Source organism: Vicia villosa, linkage group LG6 (genome assembly GCF_029867415.1).
Source record: "Vicia villosa cultivar HV-30 ecotype Madison, WI linkage group LG6, Vvil1.0, whole genome shotgun sequence".
Classification (NCBI taxonomy): domain Eukaryota; kingdom Viridiplantae; phylum Streptophyta; class Magnoliopsida; order Fabales; family Fabaceae; genus Vicia; species Vicia villosa.
In genome coordinates, this window is record NC_081185.1 from 135,334,801 (window position 1) to 135,352,377 (window position 17,577).

The following is a 17,577-nucleotide window of genomic DNA, read 5'->3' on the forward strand; positions in this document are numbered from 1 at the left end:
GATTAAATTTTGTGCTTTTGTATTTTTTTTAATTTATTTTAATCATATTTGTTCTTTCGTGTCAAAGAAAAAATATTAAAAAAAGGGAGACTCATTGGATCAGTTGGCTTATCTTATTAATTTGATGGAAGGAAGAGAACATCAATCGTGCTATCAAAATCATATTCCACTTGCAATTTGCATTATTTGTTCTTCAAATTTTCATGGTAATGATGCATGTCCTATGTTGTTAGATACTAATTTTTGTGGTGAGGCCCAAATGGTAGGTGATCTTCAAGGACAATACTCATATATTGAAGAGCAGCCTATTTGGCCATATCAACAATTTCAACAAAATGTATCATTGAAAGTTGAAACACAATCATATTTGGAAGAAATTATCAAGCAAATGGCTGAAAATAATAAGCGAATGACTGAAAATAATTTGCAATTTCAACAACATATGCAATCCATGTTTCCAGTTAAAAAAGTCCAAGGTGAACAAGTAAACTCAAGCGTCCATCAAATTCAAGAGAACGTGATGTTTCATGATGATGTACAACTTGTTGCATCATTAGAGTTAACACAGTGTGATACCAATCTTGATGAATTTCCAGGTGAGCCCATTAAAACAGTGTTTGTTTCATATGATGAACTCATAGTAAGAAACAAAAATTCAAGTGAATGCATGAAAGAGATTATGCCACAAAATTTCTTGAAATTTGATTTGGATGAATTATATACTTCTCTTGAAGTAGATAACTCTCTTGATATTTTTGCCTGAGAATGTGGTGTTTGTAATGTTTGTCTTGAGATCAGTGCAGCCATTTTAGGTGAAGATAGTTTGATGCCGACAACCACTTGCCCAGAAATTCTAGCAAATTCAACAACTCTTGAATTTGACACAAAAAATGTGGATTTTGGCCATAAGCAACCATTGTCCATAGCATAATTTTTTTTGGTGGAAACTCTAATTAAGCCAAACAACATAGAGTTATCTTTCACCATTTGTGCATCTCTTCCACATATTTTATCTTACTCACAAGCTAAATGTGGATTTTGTATTTTTCATACTTTTGTTATTGTAGGTTTATCATATGTGCAGACTATTTCTCCTAAGCCACCAAATTTTTTACTAATATCCAAGTTCACTTGCTATTTATTTTTTCCTATTTCATGTGTTCGTAGTGCAGAAAGGCCTCCACCAAAACCACCATACATGAAAGCTACATTCCACCTTAACCCCTTGGGTGTGTTCTTTCCTTTATCTCACTCTTATTTTATATTTAGGTTCTTTCATTGAGGACAATGCATGTTTTAAGTATGAGGGAGGGAATAATTTATTTTCTTTATTTTCTTTGTTTTTTTTTTGTTTCCTTTGTTTTTTTTTTTGTTTCCTTTGTTTTCGTTCTTAAAAAAAAGCATCTTTTTGAAAGTTTTGGGCTATAGATTAATCTGAGGTTAGCTGTGAAAACTTGAGAAAAGTTCACAAGACCGGTATCGTCTTAACACCGTAAGTCTCTTGCATATGGAAATTAATTTGAATACTTATTATGACATAGCCTTGAATTCTCATTCTCTGACAGCTCTTGAGTAGTTTATTTTAGTAGTCTACACGGAAACGATAATAACTGGAGTTCCGGGAGTTCGATTGAGGCGTTCTAATAATCGTCGGAAAGCTAAGAGAAAGAGCTACAACTTTCGTGTTGGAGTCGAAGTCATATGCGGAGCCCATAATTTCCAGAATTGCGTTTGAAGCTGCAGCACTAGTTTATTTTCAGTTCTGGGTCGTTACTAGTGGGTCGAGTTTTGTAATTCGACCCAGTTGGCTCATAAAAGTTTTTTGGCTGATTCCTAATAGGTCTAGCAGCCGCGGTACTGTTCATGACAAACACTATTCATGAAAATTTGAGTTTTGTACGATTTCATGGAGAACTAATCCATCTGAGTCGATCTACCGTGTTCAGGTTCTAATACTATGAGATTACTATAATTTTACAATTTAATTTCTATTCCTTTCAATGATATTTTGTATTCTTGTATGCTTAATTCAATTGTATGAAATATATTGATTCAATTTGGTTGATTGTATGATCCTAACATAGACACGTTATGCTTGCTTAATTCGTACCGTGTCTGATCGGTCGTGTTTGCTTAATTCATGATAATTTATCCCGTTTGCTTAATTCGGACATTAGGATCGCACATCTTGCAAACCTCACTGCGCTTGTCATTGAGTTTGTATCCAAATAGGAATGGAATCCGCTTTGGATAGTGAAATTATAATAATCGATGATTGGTAGGAATCGGATCGGTAGATTGGCTTATTTTATAATCACTTTTTGAAAACAACTTATTTCAGTAATCACTTAATTCATAATCACTTATTTTGTTTAATCGAAACTTAAATCAAACCCCCCCAATCGATTTTGTTCAGTTGATAATAAACAAGAATCTTTGAGAACGATATTCAAGTCACTTGTCGCTATCTACGGTCTTTTCAAAATAACTCGTTTTTGATCCGTGTGCGACAGCGGATCAGTTACCGTCTCCAAAGCTTTGATGGTGGAAGAGGATGCTAGGAGCACCAAAGGTACTAGGCTTTCCCTAACGACTCCTGATGATCTTCCCACAGAAAAAACTTTTATGAGATACATTTCCATGTATCTCGACACCAAAATTTTCGTTGCAACCATGGAACCTTTTGTGGATCGATGTGTTGACCTTGTTGGTTTAAAAAATAGATTTTCCTGAGTTACTCCAGCTGTTCCTGCTGCTGAAGGAAAAGATATTTGGGAAGTTTTTTTAACCCTGCGCTTTTGTCAACTTGAATAGAGGCGGGAACATCTGGCTTATGGTTCACTAGTTACCAGCCAAATTTAGTGGTACGACAACTTGGAGAATGATGTTTGCTGGTCAAAATGATGCTTTACTGCATCAAATACTGATCAATTGCATTTTTAGGTCCTTGTTCGGACAGAAGATTGGGTATAGGATTCGAAAAGATCTGAGTCTTTTTGATCAATTGCTGGTCAAAAGTTCGGGCAAAAATAAAAAAACTCACATCTTTTCGAATCCTATACCCAATCTTCTGTCCGAACAAGGAACGAGTAAAACAAAAAAAGGCTTGACTCGAAAGCAGAATCTTTTTGAATTATGTGTTGGATTGTGGGCTTCCAATATTTTGCTTTACATGGATTCATAATAAGTTTGTAAATTTGTTGGTAAATACGATGGATTCATATATATAAATGAAAATTTTACTATAAAGTTTAATAGTCTCTCTCTCAACATTTTAAACTTCTATCTATGAAATTGTCTAGGTAAAAACTATTTTAAGACTTATACCCATGGATGTTTGCTGTCACTAGAGTATAAGTAAAATAAATTAAATTTTATAATTGTTTTTTAATAAATGAATTGAATTTCATCATTTTGTCCAAACAATAAATTTAAAATTGGTGATTCTCATTTAATGTGTGTTTTTTGTGATTCTCATGTCGAAGAGGCGGACCATTTATTTTCTAAATGTTATGTGATTAAATTGGTTTGGAAAGAAATTGCTTCGTGGGTGGGTTTTTCAGGTTGGTCGGAGGAAGAGTGTATCCCGTTTTTCGTGGAATGGCATTCTTTGAGCCGTAGTAAAAAGATTAAAAGCGGCAAATTGGGAGTGTTTTGGTTAGCTACAACTTGGATCATATGGATGACAAGAAATGGCTTTTGTTTTAGGAATGATGTGTGGAACATAAACAATATGGTTTGGAGCATCAAGTTTTTGGTTTGGAGGTGGTCCTCTTACGGCAATATTACTTATCCCAATTGTAGTTTTTACGATTTTTACAAAGACCCTTGGTCTTATTTATCGTAATTGTAATTGGTTGTAATATTGTTTTTTGTCGGCTTTGGGTCGTTTTTTGTATACGGGTTGGAGAACCCCTAGTTCTCCCTTCAATATATCCCTTGCTTACAAAAAAAAAATTTAAAATTGAAGGATTCAAATACTTCATCTGACTAATAAATTTTAAAAATAAAGGAAATTTAATTGAAGCATTCGTATTCCATAAAATTTTCTTTTGAATTTTAAATCGACTCATCTAATCACTCTCTAAAATAATATTCAAAGCAAATTAATGAATAAAAAAACAACTATAGTCAGTTATCCAATTTTTTTTTTGGAATAAAGGATATTTTATTACCAAAAACAATCAAAATACACCGATCCGAAGATCTAGGTGATGCATTATGCATCCATATAAACTAGTTCTCCACTTAAGATGATATACTCATTGTTTCTAAATTAACATGATGTCTAATTCTCTTGTGTAAAGTGCTGCGAATACAGATATCTTGAACAATCAATTTCCAAAGGTGCGGATCACTGGGTGTATGGTTGAAAACCATGTCATTACGTTGCCTCCAGACGCCATACACACATTCAGTCAAGGCTATCTTCAATAAATCTCTGCGCCAACCCTTTCTTTTTGTCTCAGCTATAGCCCATGTCATTTCTTGATTCCAGCCCAGGGGAGTACGATGATAGCCAATGAAGCATAACACCTTGCTCCAGGTCTGCCTTGTATCATAGCACTCAAAAAATAAGTGGTTTAAGGTTTCTTCCTTGTTGCAGAAAACACATTTATCATCAATATCACTGCCATGTTTGCTCAGTCTATCCTTAGTACTTAATCTGCCTAGCAGACTCAGCCACAACACAAATCTTGCGCGAGGTTTAGCAAAGTTCCTGCACAACAAAAAATTCCAGTCAACTTGTCCTCTATCTCCTCGAATCTCATCATAGAAGGAAGCAGTTTTGTAACTGCCAGTTAACATGCAATTACTCCATGCTGCAGTCATCTTTATTTTATCCCTGCATTTAAAAACATTAGCTAAGATCCAAGAACAATTCTTATGCTGCCAATCCAGTGCATCAGCATGTTTTAAGTAGTATGTATTGACCCACTTCACCCACAGTTTGTCTGCCTTAGCCTGTATGTTCCAGAAAAGTTTGCCCATGGATGCTATGTTCCACTCCTTCAATGATGTAATTAGTTATCCAATTTTAATTGTTAGTGTTTGTATTAAATTAACATTTGTATACGTATATCTTGAAAATATCAATTTTTCAATTGCTGAAATTATTCATTTTATTATGCAATAGGAGGTAGATCCATCCATAAAATAAACTAGTAACAAATCCGTGCATACGCACGGGTTCTAATTTGGTACGCGCATTTGTTTACATAATATATTTATTTTAAATGGAAGGTTAAAAAAGAAAAAAGAAATATTTAAATTAATAATAGATTTTTTTTGTATATAAATATTATTTAGATCAATAATAGTTTTTTTCCTGTATACCTTTTTTGAATATTTTTTTTGGATAATAAATACCATTTTTTATATATAAATATATTTTATATCATTAATAGATCTTTCCCATATAGAAATATTATTTAGGTTTAGGTATCGTTTACAAAAATATCTGAATCAATTGTAAATCTTCGTATATAAAAATATTTAGATCAATAATTGTTTTTTTTTCCTGTATACCTTTTTTGAATAAAATTTATTTTGATCATAAATACCATTTTTCACATATAAAAATATTTAGATCAATAATAAAATTGTTCCCGTATACAAATATTATTTATGTTTAGGTATCATTTAGAAAAATATCTGGATCAATAATAAATTTTCGTATATAAAAATATTTAAATTAATAATAGATTTTTTTCCTGTATACCATTTTTGAATCAAAATTTTTTGGATCACAAATACCATTTTTCATATATAATAAAGATCATTAATAGATTTTTCTCATATACAAATATTATTTATGTCTAGGTATCGCTTACAAAAATATCTGATTCAATTGTAAATTTTCGTATATAAAAATATTTAGATCAGTAATAATTTTTTCCCGTATACCTTTTTTGAATAAATAATTTTGGAATATAAATACCATTTTTCATATATAAAAATATTTAGACCATTAATAGATTTTTTCCTATACAAATATTATTTATGTTTAGGTATCGTTTACATAAAAATACTTAGATCAATAATAGTTTTTCCCGTATACCTTTTATGAATAAAATTTTTTGAGATCATAAATATCATTTTTCGCATATAAAAATATTTAGATCAATAATATATTTTTTTCCCGTATATAAATTTTGTTTTTGTTTAGGTATCATTTACAAAAATATCTTATTAATCACTAGAATTTGATACTAATAGCATTTGACTATAAATAATAGCAATATGTTACAATTGAATAAGTGATACATTTTTTCCCGTAGATATATATATATTTCTCCTATTTACATTGATAACATATATTTGTGAAATGACATCAATAACAAATAATTTTTCTAATATTTAATTGTGCAAACATTATTTTAATTATATAAACTTTATTAATGACACTTATTAATATAATAATATTTTGAATCATATAAATTAAAGTTAATGATTAGTGACACACATTTTTGTATTTTATCCAATAACACATCTTTTCAAATATATTTTTAAGTTCATTTTAGTTGAAATAATTTTTTTAAAACTAAAATTATTATTATTTTCTTAAAAATATTGTATCTTAAAATAAAAATTATTTCAAATTATATTTCTTCGTTATTAATATTCAATTACTAAAGTTAATTTTTAAATGTAAATTAATAATCATTTAAAATTATCATAATAATCTTTTTATTAACAAATAATTTATTGGAATATTTTGATTAATAATTTATTAGAAATAATAATAATATAGTAATAAAAAATGAAGAGTGAAAAGTGAAAAGTGAAAAAGTGAAAAGTAAATTGAAAAATGAAAAGTGAGATGAAAAAAAATCAACCAAAGATATTTCTTACTCCTAAATTATTAATTTAGAATAAGATAACAAAAAGATATTTTTGTGATTTCCAAAACAAATTTTTTTCTTATATTATAGATGGGTCCATTAGCACATATCGAAGCCTTTATATTTTCGTCCTCATTAGTTTATAAAGTATGACAAAATTAGACAGGAATCTCTTGAATGAAATATGATACCACTATGGGCATGCATAAATGTTCCATGAACAAGCACATGTTATTGTTTCCCCACCCATTCCACCATGTTCAGGGAACATTTCCAGCTATTTATTCGGTTCTTAATCTAAAATAAAAACACAAAAAATATAAATACAATTTTATTATTAAAAATAACTAACTTCATTGCCAAGAAATCACATAAATTATTAAGCTACCAAACACACTAATAGGAAATCAAATATATATAATTTAGAGTCGATTATTGTGTCTGTTCTTACTAATTACTGCAGTACTTATTAAGACTCTTAATTATATTTTGTTTTAAACAATACTATATAACAAAACAAACCATATAATATAATACACAAATTAATCATATTGAACATCCTTTTATGTCCATTAATTTGTGGCTGCTGTATTCTTAATTATCTTACTATAATTCAAACTGGTATCAAAATATGACAATGGATGGAGCAGGTAGTAAACTAGCTCCTGTTTTTGCATTTCTCCATAGCTCTTGGTGCTGAAATAAATAAACCAATAGATATTACTCTTAAAATGAAATTCCCAAAGTTTTAGCATTTTCATGACTAAAATAAAAGATTGATACTAACCAATACCAATAGCCTCCTTTCCTTTCATGATACGCAGACGTTTGCATGATTCAACAAACATCCTGGTTGACAACAAGATAGTCGATGTTAAAGTGCTAAGCTTATAACTAGTTAAATCCTTATGATAATTAACTAGATTCATTCATTTACAATATTACATTATTTTTTTCCATATGTTTACATATCAATATTTTAACTCTTTAAAATGTATTATGTTAACCATTTTCATCTAAGCTAAAAAAAATAATTGATGAATTTACGGTTAATCAGACAAAAAATATAACATTGTATATTTTAAATATAGTTAAGGAATCAATATGATATTTTTTTTTTAATTATAAAACTTAAATTTAACATACACAAACAGAAAATGTATACGTTAAACCTTTGTTAATTAAGAGAGAGGTGCTAGAAATGTACCTCGAATTAATCGAGCATAAACCCCAATATCTCCAAAAAGTAACACCCCGAATCGCTTAAATATTGATAAATTTTAGTCTATATGAGTATGGACTTAGTTACCATTACAATTAGCAATCAAATGATTCACTTTAAAACCAAAAAGGAAGACATAAAAGAAGACCTATATATGAGATCAAAGCAATACAATCCAGCATGGGCTGATCGTGAATATGCATTATCGAAGAACTAGTGAAAATATCTTGACATTTCCCCTCAATAAGGACATAATGATTTTGAAAGAGAGAAGAAAAAACCATCATACACTTAACTCTTATTCTCATCACGGAGAATCACTACTAAATATATCTATCTGCTACGTCGGTGGCATAGTTGGAAGATGCTTTATCTTCATAAATGAGGGATAAAAAAGATGTAAAATCTTAAAGATCTGACCTAATTAAAGCTCCACCAACAATATTATTGTTGAAATTGCTACAAGTTTCTAGAATATTCATAAATATAATATGTATGAAAATAGCTGAAGAGTCTAGAACTATAATGTGTATGAAAATGGTGGAAGAGCCTAAAATTCTAAGTGTATGGAAATGATAAAAGTATCTAGAATATCATGATATTAATCTATCATGAAACATTTAGAAAGCACTAAAATAATGTAGAAGCATTCACCACTATTGAGAGGTTGGTGACTTGAGCCTATAAATAGGAAATTGGTACTTTTGTAAATTATTATCGAAGGAATCAATGACATAGCCTTCTTTCTAAACAATTTTCTAAAATTATCTATATCAACTATAAACTATTCAACTATCAATAGTGGCATAAGAGCTACGTTCGGTCATACATTGGGTGTATTTATATTACCTACCTAATATTCTAAAACCTTTCCAACTACTCCAAAAAATATCCCTTGTACTATTAACCCACTCCAATAATTTTTCTAAGCTATGAATAACACCACTCAATGGTGAAAATAATTTATGTCGTGTTAAAATGGAGACATTTTTCTCATCTCAAGATTTATGGAATATAGTTGAAGAAGGCTTCATCGCTTCCGTGAATACTTCAACTCTTAATGCAGCTCAAGAGAAAGAATTGAAGAAAAATAAATAGAAAAGTTCAAAGGCATTGTCCAGCTTGTAACAAGCGGTGACTGATGTAATTTTTCCAAGAATTATGAGAGCTAAGACTGCCAAAGAAACATGAAACTTGTTGGAGAAGGAGTTTCAAGGAAGCGACAAGGTACATATTGTTAAACTTAAATATCTAAGAAAAGATTTTGAACTATTTAAGATTAAGTAGTTTGAGACAATTAAAGATTACTATTCTAAAGTTAAAGAAATAATTAATCAAATGAGAGCTTTTGGAGAGAATATTCTTGACAAGAAAATTATTGTGAAAATTCTAATTACGATTCCCCCAAAGTTTAACCCAATCGTGACAATGATTGAGGAAACCAAAGATTTGCAAAAGATTAGGCCATGCAGAGAAAAAAAATTCGGTATCGTAATATGCCACAATACAGCCAATGCAAGAAGTTCGGGCACATAGAGAAAATTGTGGCAACAAAATTAAGCATCAAGCTAATATCCAATAAGAGCATGATCAAGAACAATGTATGTTTTATGCCACTTATAACACCTGAAGCCAACGAGATCGAGGATTAGTTATCGATGTACGAGGTATAACAATGAGACACTCCTGAGTCCGAAGAGGACGAAGAGTGATCGCCGAATTCATATTTGAATGAGAGGGATTCTAAGGCTGTGCATGTATGGGGATTGCATGGTTGAAGGAATGATTATAAGAATTTATTGATATTACCTATACCAACAAGATACATCTTCTTTTTGGTAGCCTAACAAATAAGAACTCCATAGTTAAGCGTGTTTGACTTGGAGTAGTATTTGGATGGGTAATTTTTTGGGAAGTTTTTCAGAAAGCATGTGACTAAGGAAAAAGCTTGCAGAAAAGACTCATGTTGATTTGTGGGGGTCAGTCCGTAATGATGAAAGCAGTCTGGGGTTTTACAAGTTGTATCAGAGCAAACCTCTTCTAGTACGATGTGGTTCGGGGATGAACCAAGCGGAAGCTGGTGGGCATGTAACATCCGAGGCCAACGAGGGAAAGGATTGGTTATTGATGCATGAGGCATGACAATGATACACTCCTAAGGCCGAAGAGGACGATGAGTGGTCACCGAATTCATATCGGATAAGAGAGATCTTTAGGCTATGTAGGTATGGGGATTGCATGGTTGAAAGAATGCCTATAAGGATTGATTGGTACTACCTATACCAACAAGATGCATCTTCTTTTTGATAGTCTAACAGATATGAACTCCATAGTTAAGCGTGCTTGACTTGGAGTAGTATTTGGATGGGTGACCTTCTGGAAAGTTTCTCATAAATCATGTGAGTGAGGACAAAGCATGCTGAAAATATCTATGTTGGTTTATAGGGCCAGTCGTTAATCTTGAAAGCAGTCTAGGGCGTTACACCACTCAAGTATCAATCAAAGAAAACAAAGGAGGAAACCGGTACTTGGATAGTGGATGCAGCAATCACATGGCCAAGGATGAGACTATTTTCAAAAGCGTTGACGAGTCTGCAAATTCAAAGTTCAACTCAAAAATAGTAGTGTGGTTGAATCAAAAGGCAAAGGAACTGTCATGGTGGAAACAAAAAAAGGTACGGGACTCATCCCTGATGTCTTACTAGTTCCCAGCCTAAAATAATGGAGAGAGGCTACACACTTCACTTTGAAGGAGGTGTATGCAAAATCTCAGACAACAAAAATAAAATGGCTGAGATAGCCCAATCATAGATGGATACGAGCAATAGAAGCTTCCCGTTAAATTTTAAATATGCAACTAACATTGCCATGGAGGTACAAATTGATGATTCATGGCTCTAGAATCGAAGATTTAACCACCTCAACACACATACCTTGAAGTTGTTACATGGGAAGAACATTATGAGATATCTTCCGATCATAAAGGAGAACAATGAAGTGTGCGAAGGGTGTCTCTGTTAGAACAAGATTTGTTCTGATCAATATTCTTAGTTTTGATGATAACAAGGATATGAATTTTGTGTAAGATAATGTGGTACTCTAATACACTGCAATTTCCCTTTCAGGAAATATATGAAGAGTACGCACAAATCATCGCTCAGAAGCTTTAACTCAGAAGGTTCAGCATGCAACATCAGAACATGGTCTGGCAAGACATCAGAAGATGGTCAAGCAGAATCAGAACATGGGTCTATGGAAGCATCAGAAGAACTTGAGATCAGAAGCAGAAGCACTGAAGTTCTCATGGTATCACGCTCAGAAGCACTTCAAGGTTAGAAGACAAGAAGATGCTTTGCACCAAGCTGTTTGACTCTGATGATATTCAAACGTTGTATACACAAACATCAGATCAGAAGCAAGTACAAGTGGCAGGCTACGCTGACTGACAAAAGGAACGTTATAAGCTATTAAAAGCAACGTCAGTAGACACAGCGTAAACAAGGCTCGAGGTAGTTGACAAAAGAGTGAAACATTAAATGCAATGCTGTACGGAATACGCAAAGCATTAAATGCTCCCAACGGTCATCTTCTCAAGTGCCTATAAATATGAAGTTCTGATGAGAAGCAAAGTTACCAATTCTGAACGAACTTATTCTGAAAAACTTGCTGAAACGCTGTTCAACTCAAAGCTCAGAAACTTCATCTTCATCAAAGCTCACTACATTGCTGTTGTAATATATTAGTGAGATTAAGCTTAAACATTAAGAGAAATATCACTGTTGTGATTATAGCTTTTCAGAAGCATTGTAAAACTCTTATTTGATTACATTAATTTGTAAGTAACTAGAGTGATCAAGTGTGATCAGGATACTCTAGGAAGTCTTAGCTTGTGTCTAAGCAGTTGTAATTAGAGTGATCACGTGGTGGTCAGGATACTCTAAGAAAGTCTTAGCTTGTGTCTAAGCATTTGTTCCTGGAGTGATCAGGTTGTGATCAGGATACTCTAGAAGACTTAGTCGTGGGCTAAGTGGAAAACCATTGTAATCTGTTGCGATTAGTGGATTAAATCCTCAGGTGAGGTAAATCACTCAGTGGGGGTGGACTGGAGTAGTTTAGTTAACAACGAACCAGGATAAAAATAACTGTGCAATTTGTTTTTATCGTTCAAGTTTTTAGACTACACTTATTCAAACCCCCCCTTTCTAAGTGTTTTTCTATCCTTCAGTCTCTTCGGTAAGCATGGAGAGCGAAAGACCTATTGGAACTAATACATACTAACGTCTGTGGACTGATGAGGATACCATCACATGAGAACAACAGGTACCTCATACTCTTCATTAATAACTTCTCTAGAATGACATGGGTCTATTTCCTAAATGAAAAATCAGAAGTCTTAGGAGTATTCAAAATTTTCAAAGCCCTTGCTTAAAATCAAAGTGGAAAAAAGATAAAAGTACTAAGAAGTGGTCGTGGCAAAGAGTACACCTCCCGTGATTTTGATAGATTTTGCGAGAATGAATACATAGAGCGACAACTTATAGTCACTTATTCTCCTCAACAAATGGTGCTTCCGAGAGAAATAATCGTACAATTATGGAGATGACTTGATCAATGCTTAAAGAGAAGGGGCTGACTAACACGTTATGGGCTGAAGTAGTCTACACTGCTTTTTACATATTCAATAGATGTCCAACTAAGACAGTACAAGATAAAACTTTAATTGAAGCTTGAAACGAGAATAAGCCGTTAGCAAATCACCTAATGGTCTTTGGATCTATATGCTACATTCATATTCCAGATAAAAAGAGGCACAAACTTGAATACAGGACTATAAGAGGTATCTTTTTGGGGTATAGCACAATCTCTAAGGTCTACCATGTCTGTAAATTTCAAACTAAGAAACTCATCATCAATCAATATGTTGAAGTTGATGAGAATTATTCTTGGAATTGGGATTAGAAAAAAGTGGAGAAGAACATCTTTATACCAGCTTAACTACCTTAAGAAGAACCTAAGGAAGAATACCCAAGTGATCCTCTTTCACTTCCACCAAAACAACAAGAACAAGAACTATAATCACTAGAGGCTACTTCAATATGAGTAAGATCTTTTGTGGACATATATGAAACCTGCAAGTTGGCCATACTTGAACCAGGAAGGTTTGAAGAAGCATCAAAGTAGAAAGTATGGGTCAACGCAATGGAATAAGAGATAAAGATGATCGAGAAAAACAACACATGGGAGTTAGTAAATCGTCCCCATGTAAAAGATATCATTGGGGTTGAGTGGGCCTATAAGACAAAGCTCAACTCTGAGTGCACCATACATAAACACAAGGTGAGGCTAGTAGCTAAGGGTTACTCACAACAACTCGGGATTTACAATAATGAGAGATTTGCACCAGTAGCTCGTCTTGATACCATAAGAGCTCTAATATCTCTTGCGGCACAGAAAGGATGGAGTATCCATCAATTAGATGTCAAATCTTCCTTCCTCAACGACGTACTTGAAGAAGATATCTATGTGGAATAGTCACTAGGATTCATGTCTGAAGGCGAAGAAAGCAAAGTGTTAAGACTAAGAAAAACACTCTATGGACTGAAGCAAGCACCTTGAGCATGATATAGCATAATTGATCAATATTTCATGGATCGGGGATTCAGTAAGAGCAAGAGTGATCCTACACTATACATCAAGTCTCAATGTTAGTTTACTCTCTCTTTATATGTAAGTGATCTATCTACAGAGGAAACATTACTAATATGACGAAGATTAAAGAAGACATGATGGAGACCTTTGATATGGTCGTTGGTTTGATGAGTTACTTCCTCGATATATAGGTAAGTCAGAGAAATGAATGGATATTTATCTCGCAAAAGAAATACATAGAAGGCTTACTTAAGAAATTCAAGATGTATGGTTGCAAACCTGTCTCTACTCCACTCATAAAAAATAAGAACCTACAAAAGAACAATGGAGCATCAGATGTTGATGCATCTAGATACAAAAGTCTAATTGGAAGCCTCTTATATTTGATAGCTACACGACGAGACATCTTGTATGCTACAAGTCTTCTATCAAGATTCATGCAAAGCCCAAGTCAAATACACTTTGGAGCAGGAAAAAGAATTTTGAGGTATCTACAAGGAATAAAAGAATTTAGTATATGGTACACTATCGAAACCAATTCAAGATCTTGGCTACACCAATAGTGATTAGGCACGTTCGGTAAATGACAAAAAGAGCACCTCTGGAAATGTTTTCTCACTAGGATCATGAATTTTCTCTTGGGCATGGAAGAAGCAAACTACAGTTGCACAATCAACAGCAGAAACAAAGTACGTGGCAACTGCTTAAGCAACAATTCAAGTTATATGGCTTCGCAGGATACTTGAACAAATGAAAAAAAAACAAGACGAGCCTAAATCAGCAGTTGCAATGGCGAAAAATCCAGTGCATCACAGTAGAACAAAACACATGGCAATCAAGTATAACTTTATCAAAGACAGATAAGAAAATAAAGAGATCAAACTCGACTACTGCAAGACAGAAGATCAAATATCATGATATTTTCACGAAGGCGTTGTCGAGACCTGGATTTGAAGAGCTACGAGCTACATTTGGAGTCATAGAAATATGCATCAAGGAGGAGTGTTGAAATTGCTACAAATTTCTAAAATATTCTTAAATATAATGTGTATGAAAATGGTAGAAGAGCCTAGAACTATAATGTGTATGAAAATGGTAGAAGAGCCTAAAACTCTAAGTGTATGGAAATGATCGAAGAATCTAGAACTATCATGATACTAATTTATCATGAAACCTCTAGAAAAACACTAAAACAACGTAGAAACATTCACCACCATTGAGAGGTTAGTGACTTGAGCCTACAAATAGGCAATTGGTACTTTGTAAATTATCATTTAAGAAATCAATGACATAGTCTTCTTTCTAAACAATTTTCTAAAACTATCTATATCAACTATCAACAATTACTAAAATTTTTAATGAGAAAACTTAGATATAATTCCTTTTGTGTGGTTCTTACTATTTTTTCCCACACGTAATTTTCTTTTATTTTCACTGCCTAAACGATACTTAAGTACACTTGTCGTTAGAAAATAGTAAAAAAAAAAAAATCTAAGTTTTTATTTTATTTTTTAATCCAATGATTTAGTTGATAAAACCTATATTTAGCATGACTATTTTTGAAAAATCTATGTTTTGATGTTTTAAAATTAAAAATTCTACATAATTGATTAAAACACTTACTCCCATGGAACATCACCGACAAGCATCCAGTCACCATCCTTGTCTTCATAGGTTGGGACATAATCAGAGTTGTTTAGAAGATCCATCAACTTACTCTCATTCATAAAATCCTTCATTCCTTGAGATTCACAGTTTCCTTACATACACACAACAATAATTAATTACCAATTAGAAAAGAAGGTAAGATTAAGCTTAATGAATGAATTAATACCAATGGTGAAGGAGCTGAACATTTTGCCTAAGGAATCAGAAAGTTGTGAGTAGTTTTTGTACATCTTCAAGTCTACTTTGCGGAGGTAAGGTGCTCCATCCATGCTAACTTTCACAAAGCTGATTGCAATGGCATTTGGACTGCCAGTTTCTTGACTCTTTTGTGTTGCTAATATGTTCTTCCTGAACGACCGCACTGGTGGCCAACCTACCACTTGCGTCCTATACATACAAAATAAAAATATCAGCCCAGTATTTTACAGTACTTATTACAAATCTGAACAAAATTCAGTGCCTCTTTCTTTCTGTTTTTAAAATTTTTTTTTTTAATTTTCATAAATGAATTTTATAAAACTGTTTTTAAAATTATTATAAGCTTATATATATATATATATATATATATATATATATATATATATATATATATATATATATATATATATATATATATATATATATATATTTAAAAAATGCTATGACTATTTATGAAATTAAATTGAAACTTTTTTGATCAAGTAGTACATATATACACATATTATCACCAGAAAGTTGCAGCCATATTTAATTGTAATTATTCTGGCCTCTTTAAGTGACTAGGCATATATAGAACAAATTTGTAACATGAAGTGGTACTCTATTCCATATTTATATTTTGCACGATATAATCAAGAATTTTTTATAGTACTATACTATAGGTTTTTTAAAAAACAAAACTTTTTTTTAAACAAAAAGTATATTTTTATTTTTTTTCATAGTCTCTTTGTCTAACTCACGATTCCATATTTCATCCTCTTTCATTAATTATTTCCATCTTCCATATCTATACTTCTTTCTTTCACACACATGCATAGAAAATTACTACATGCTTACACCTAACTATACCATGAATTTGTTCATGGCAAATTTTATAAGTTATAATTACAAATTTTAATAAGAAAGTTAAGAAAAAATAAGAAGCGGTCTAATCTTTCTGATAAAAAAACATGGTCAAGTGAATATATTTTTAAAAATATGCAAATTTTTGTTTCGTCTTATCAAATTGATAGTCGTTAAATCTCAGTGAATCATGGCAGTAAAATTAAACTTGCAAATTAAAAATGTCAACAATTTTTTACTATGTAACTTATTAATCAGTTACTTACTTTGTAGGAGGCTTTGCAGGATCGGCAAGCAAAAGAGTCTTCTCTTTTGGCAAAGTCTTGGTGCTCTTATGATTTGGATCTATCTCAGCACTAGCTTCCTTAGAGGAAAGATTAAGCATCAAATCCATAGTAGTTTTCTCATCATCATCATGATCAGTTTCAGTCTCAGAAAAGCCTCTCTTCCTTACAACTTCTTCAGAAACTATGGCTGATCCAATTCCAAGTCTGAGCTCAGTTTCTTCAAATCTCATATTCTCCTTCTTCATGCCAACAACCTCCATGATCAGTTTTCACTCTTTCTCTCTCTAAGCATTCAAGTGAGTATGCGGAAATAATAATAGTGGTGGTAAAGGGTAAGTATAGTGTAGTATAGGGGCAGGGAGAGAGTTTTGGTGGGCATTAATAGAAGAGAGTATGGTGCGGTTTGTCTTTCTTTTTTTTTTTCCTTTCTTTTTTTTTAAAAAATAGAGAGTTTTAATTAGTAGAAATTATGGGTTTATTAATTACACGTGGAGGAATGTGTGAGTTGGACATGTTGGGCTTGGTGACGACAAGGTGATGTTATCTTACTATGATTGTTCAAGTTGAAGATGTGGAAGTGGACACTCCATGTGCATTGCCTTTTAATATTAGTATCACTTTCTCTCTCTCTCCTAGGGTTTCATTTCATCATTTCAATTAAAAGGCCAAACCATCACTATTGGTTTAATTAAGGATGTTTAATATGAATTTTAGTTAACATTATGCCCCTTATTGAGTAGAGTAGTTATAAGCAGCGGTGACAAAATATTTCCGGTGCGCAATAAAAAGTTTGTTTTACTTGATTTTTTTATGGGTTTAATGGATATGCACTGTTAGTGTAAAATTCTTTACACAGTCAGAGCAT

At 32.2% G+C, this 17,577-nt stretch overlaps 1 protein-coding gene across 1 annotated transcript; it reads right to left on the reverse strand.

The window, feature by feature from the left end:
• Positions 1–7,242: 7,242 nt before the first annotated feature.
• LOC131610125 (auxin-induced protein AUX28-like) lies at positions 7,243–17,120 on the reverse strand. Its single transcript, XM_058882000.1, has 5 exons — positions 16,692–17,120; positions 15,551–15,771; positions 15,340–15,475; positions 7,633–7,694; positions 7,243–7,541 (listed from the first exon to the last, which is right to left on the reverse strand). The coding sequence occupies exons 1-5, from the start codon at positions 16,970–16,972 to the stop codon at positions 7,504–7,506; spliced, it is 738 nt and encodes a 245-aa protein (XP_058737983.1). The 5' UTR covers positions 16,973–17,120; the 3' UTR covers positions 7,243–7,503.
• Between the last annotated feature and the right edge of the window lie 457 nt (positions 17,121–17,577).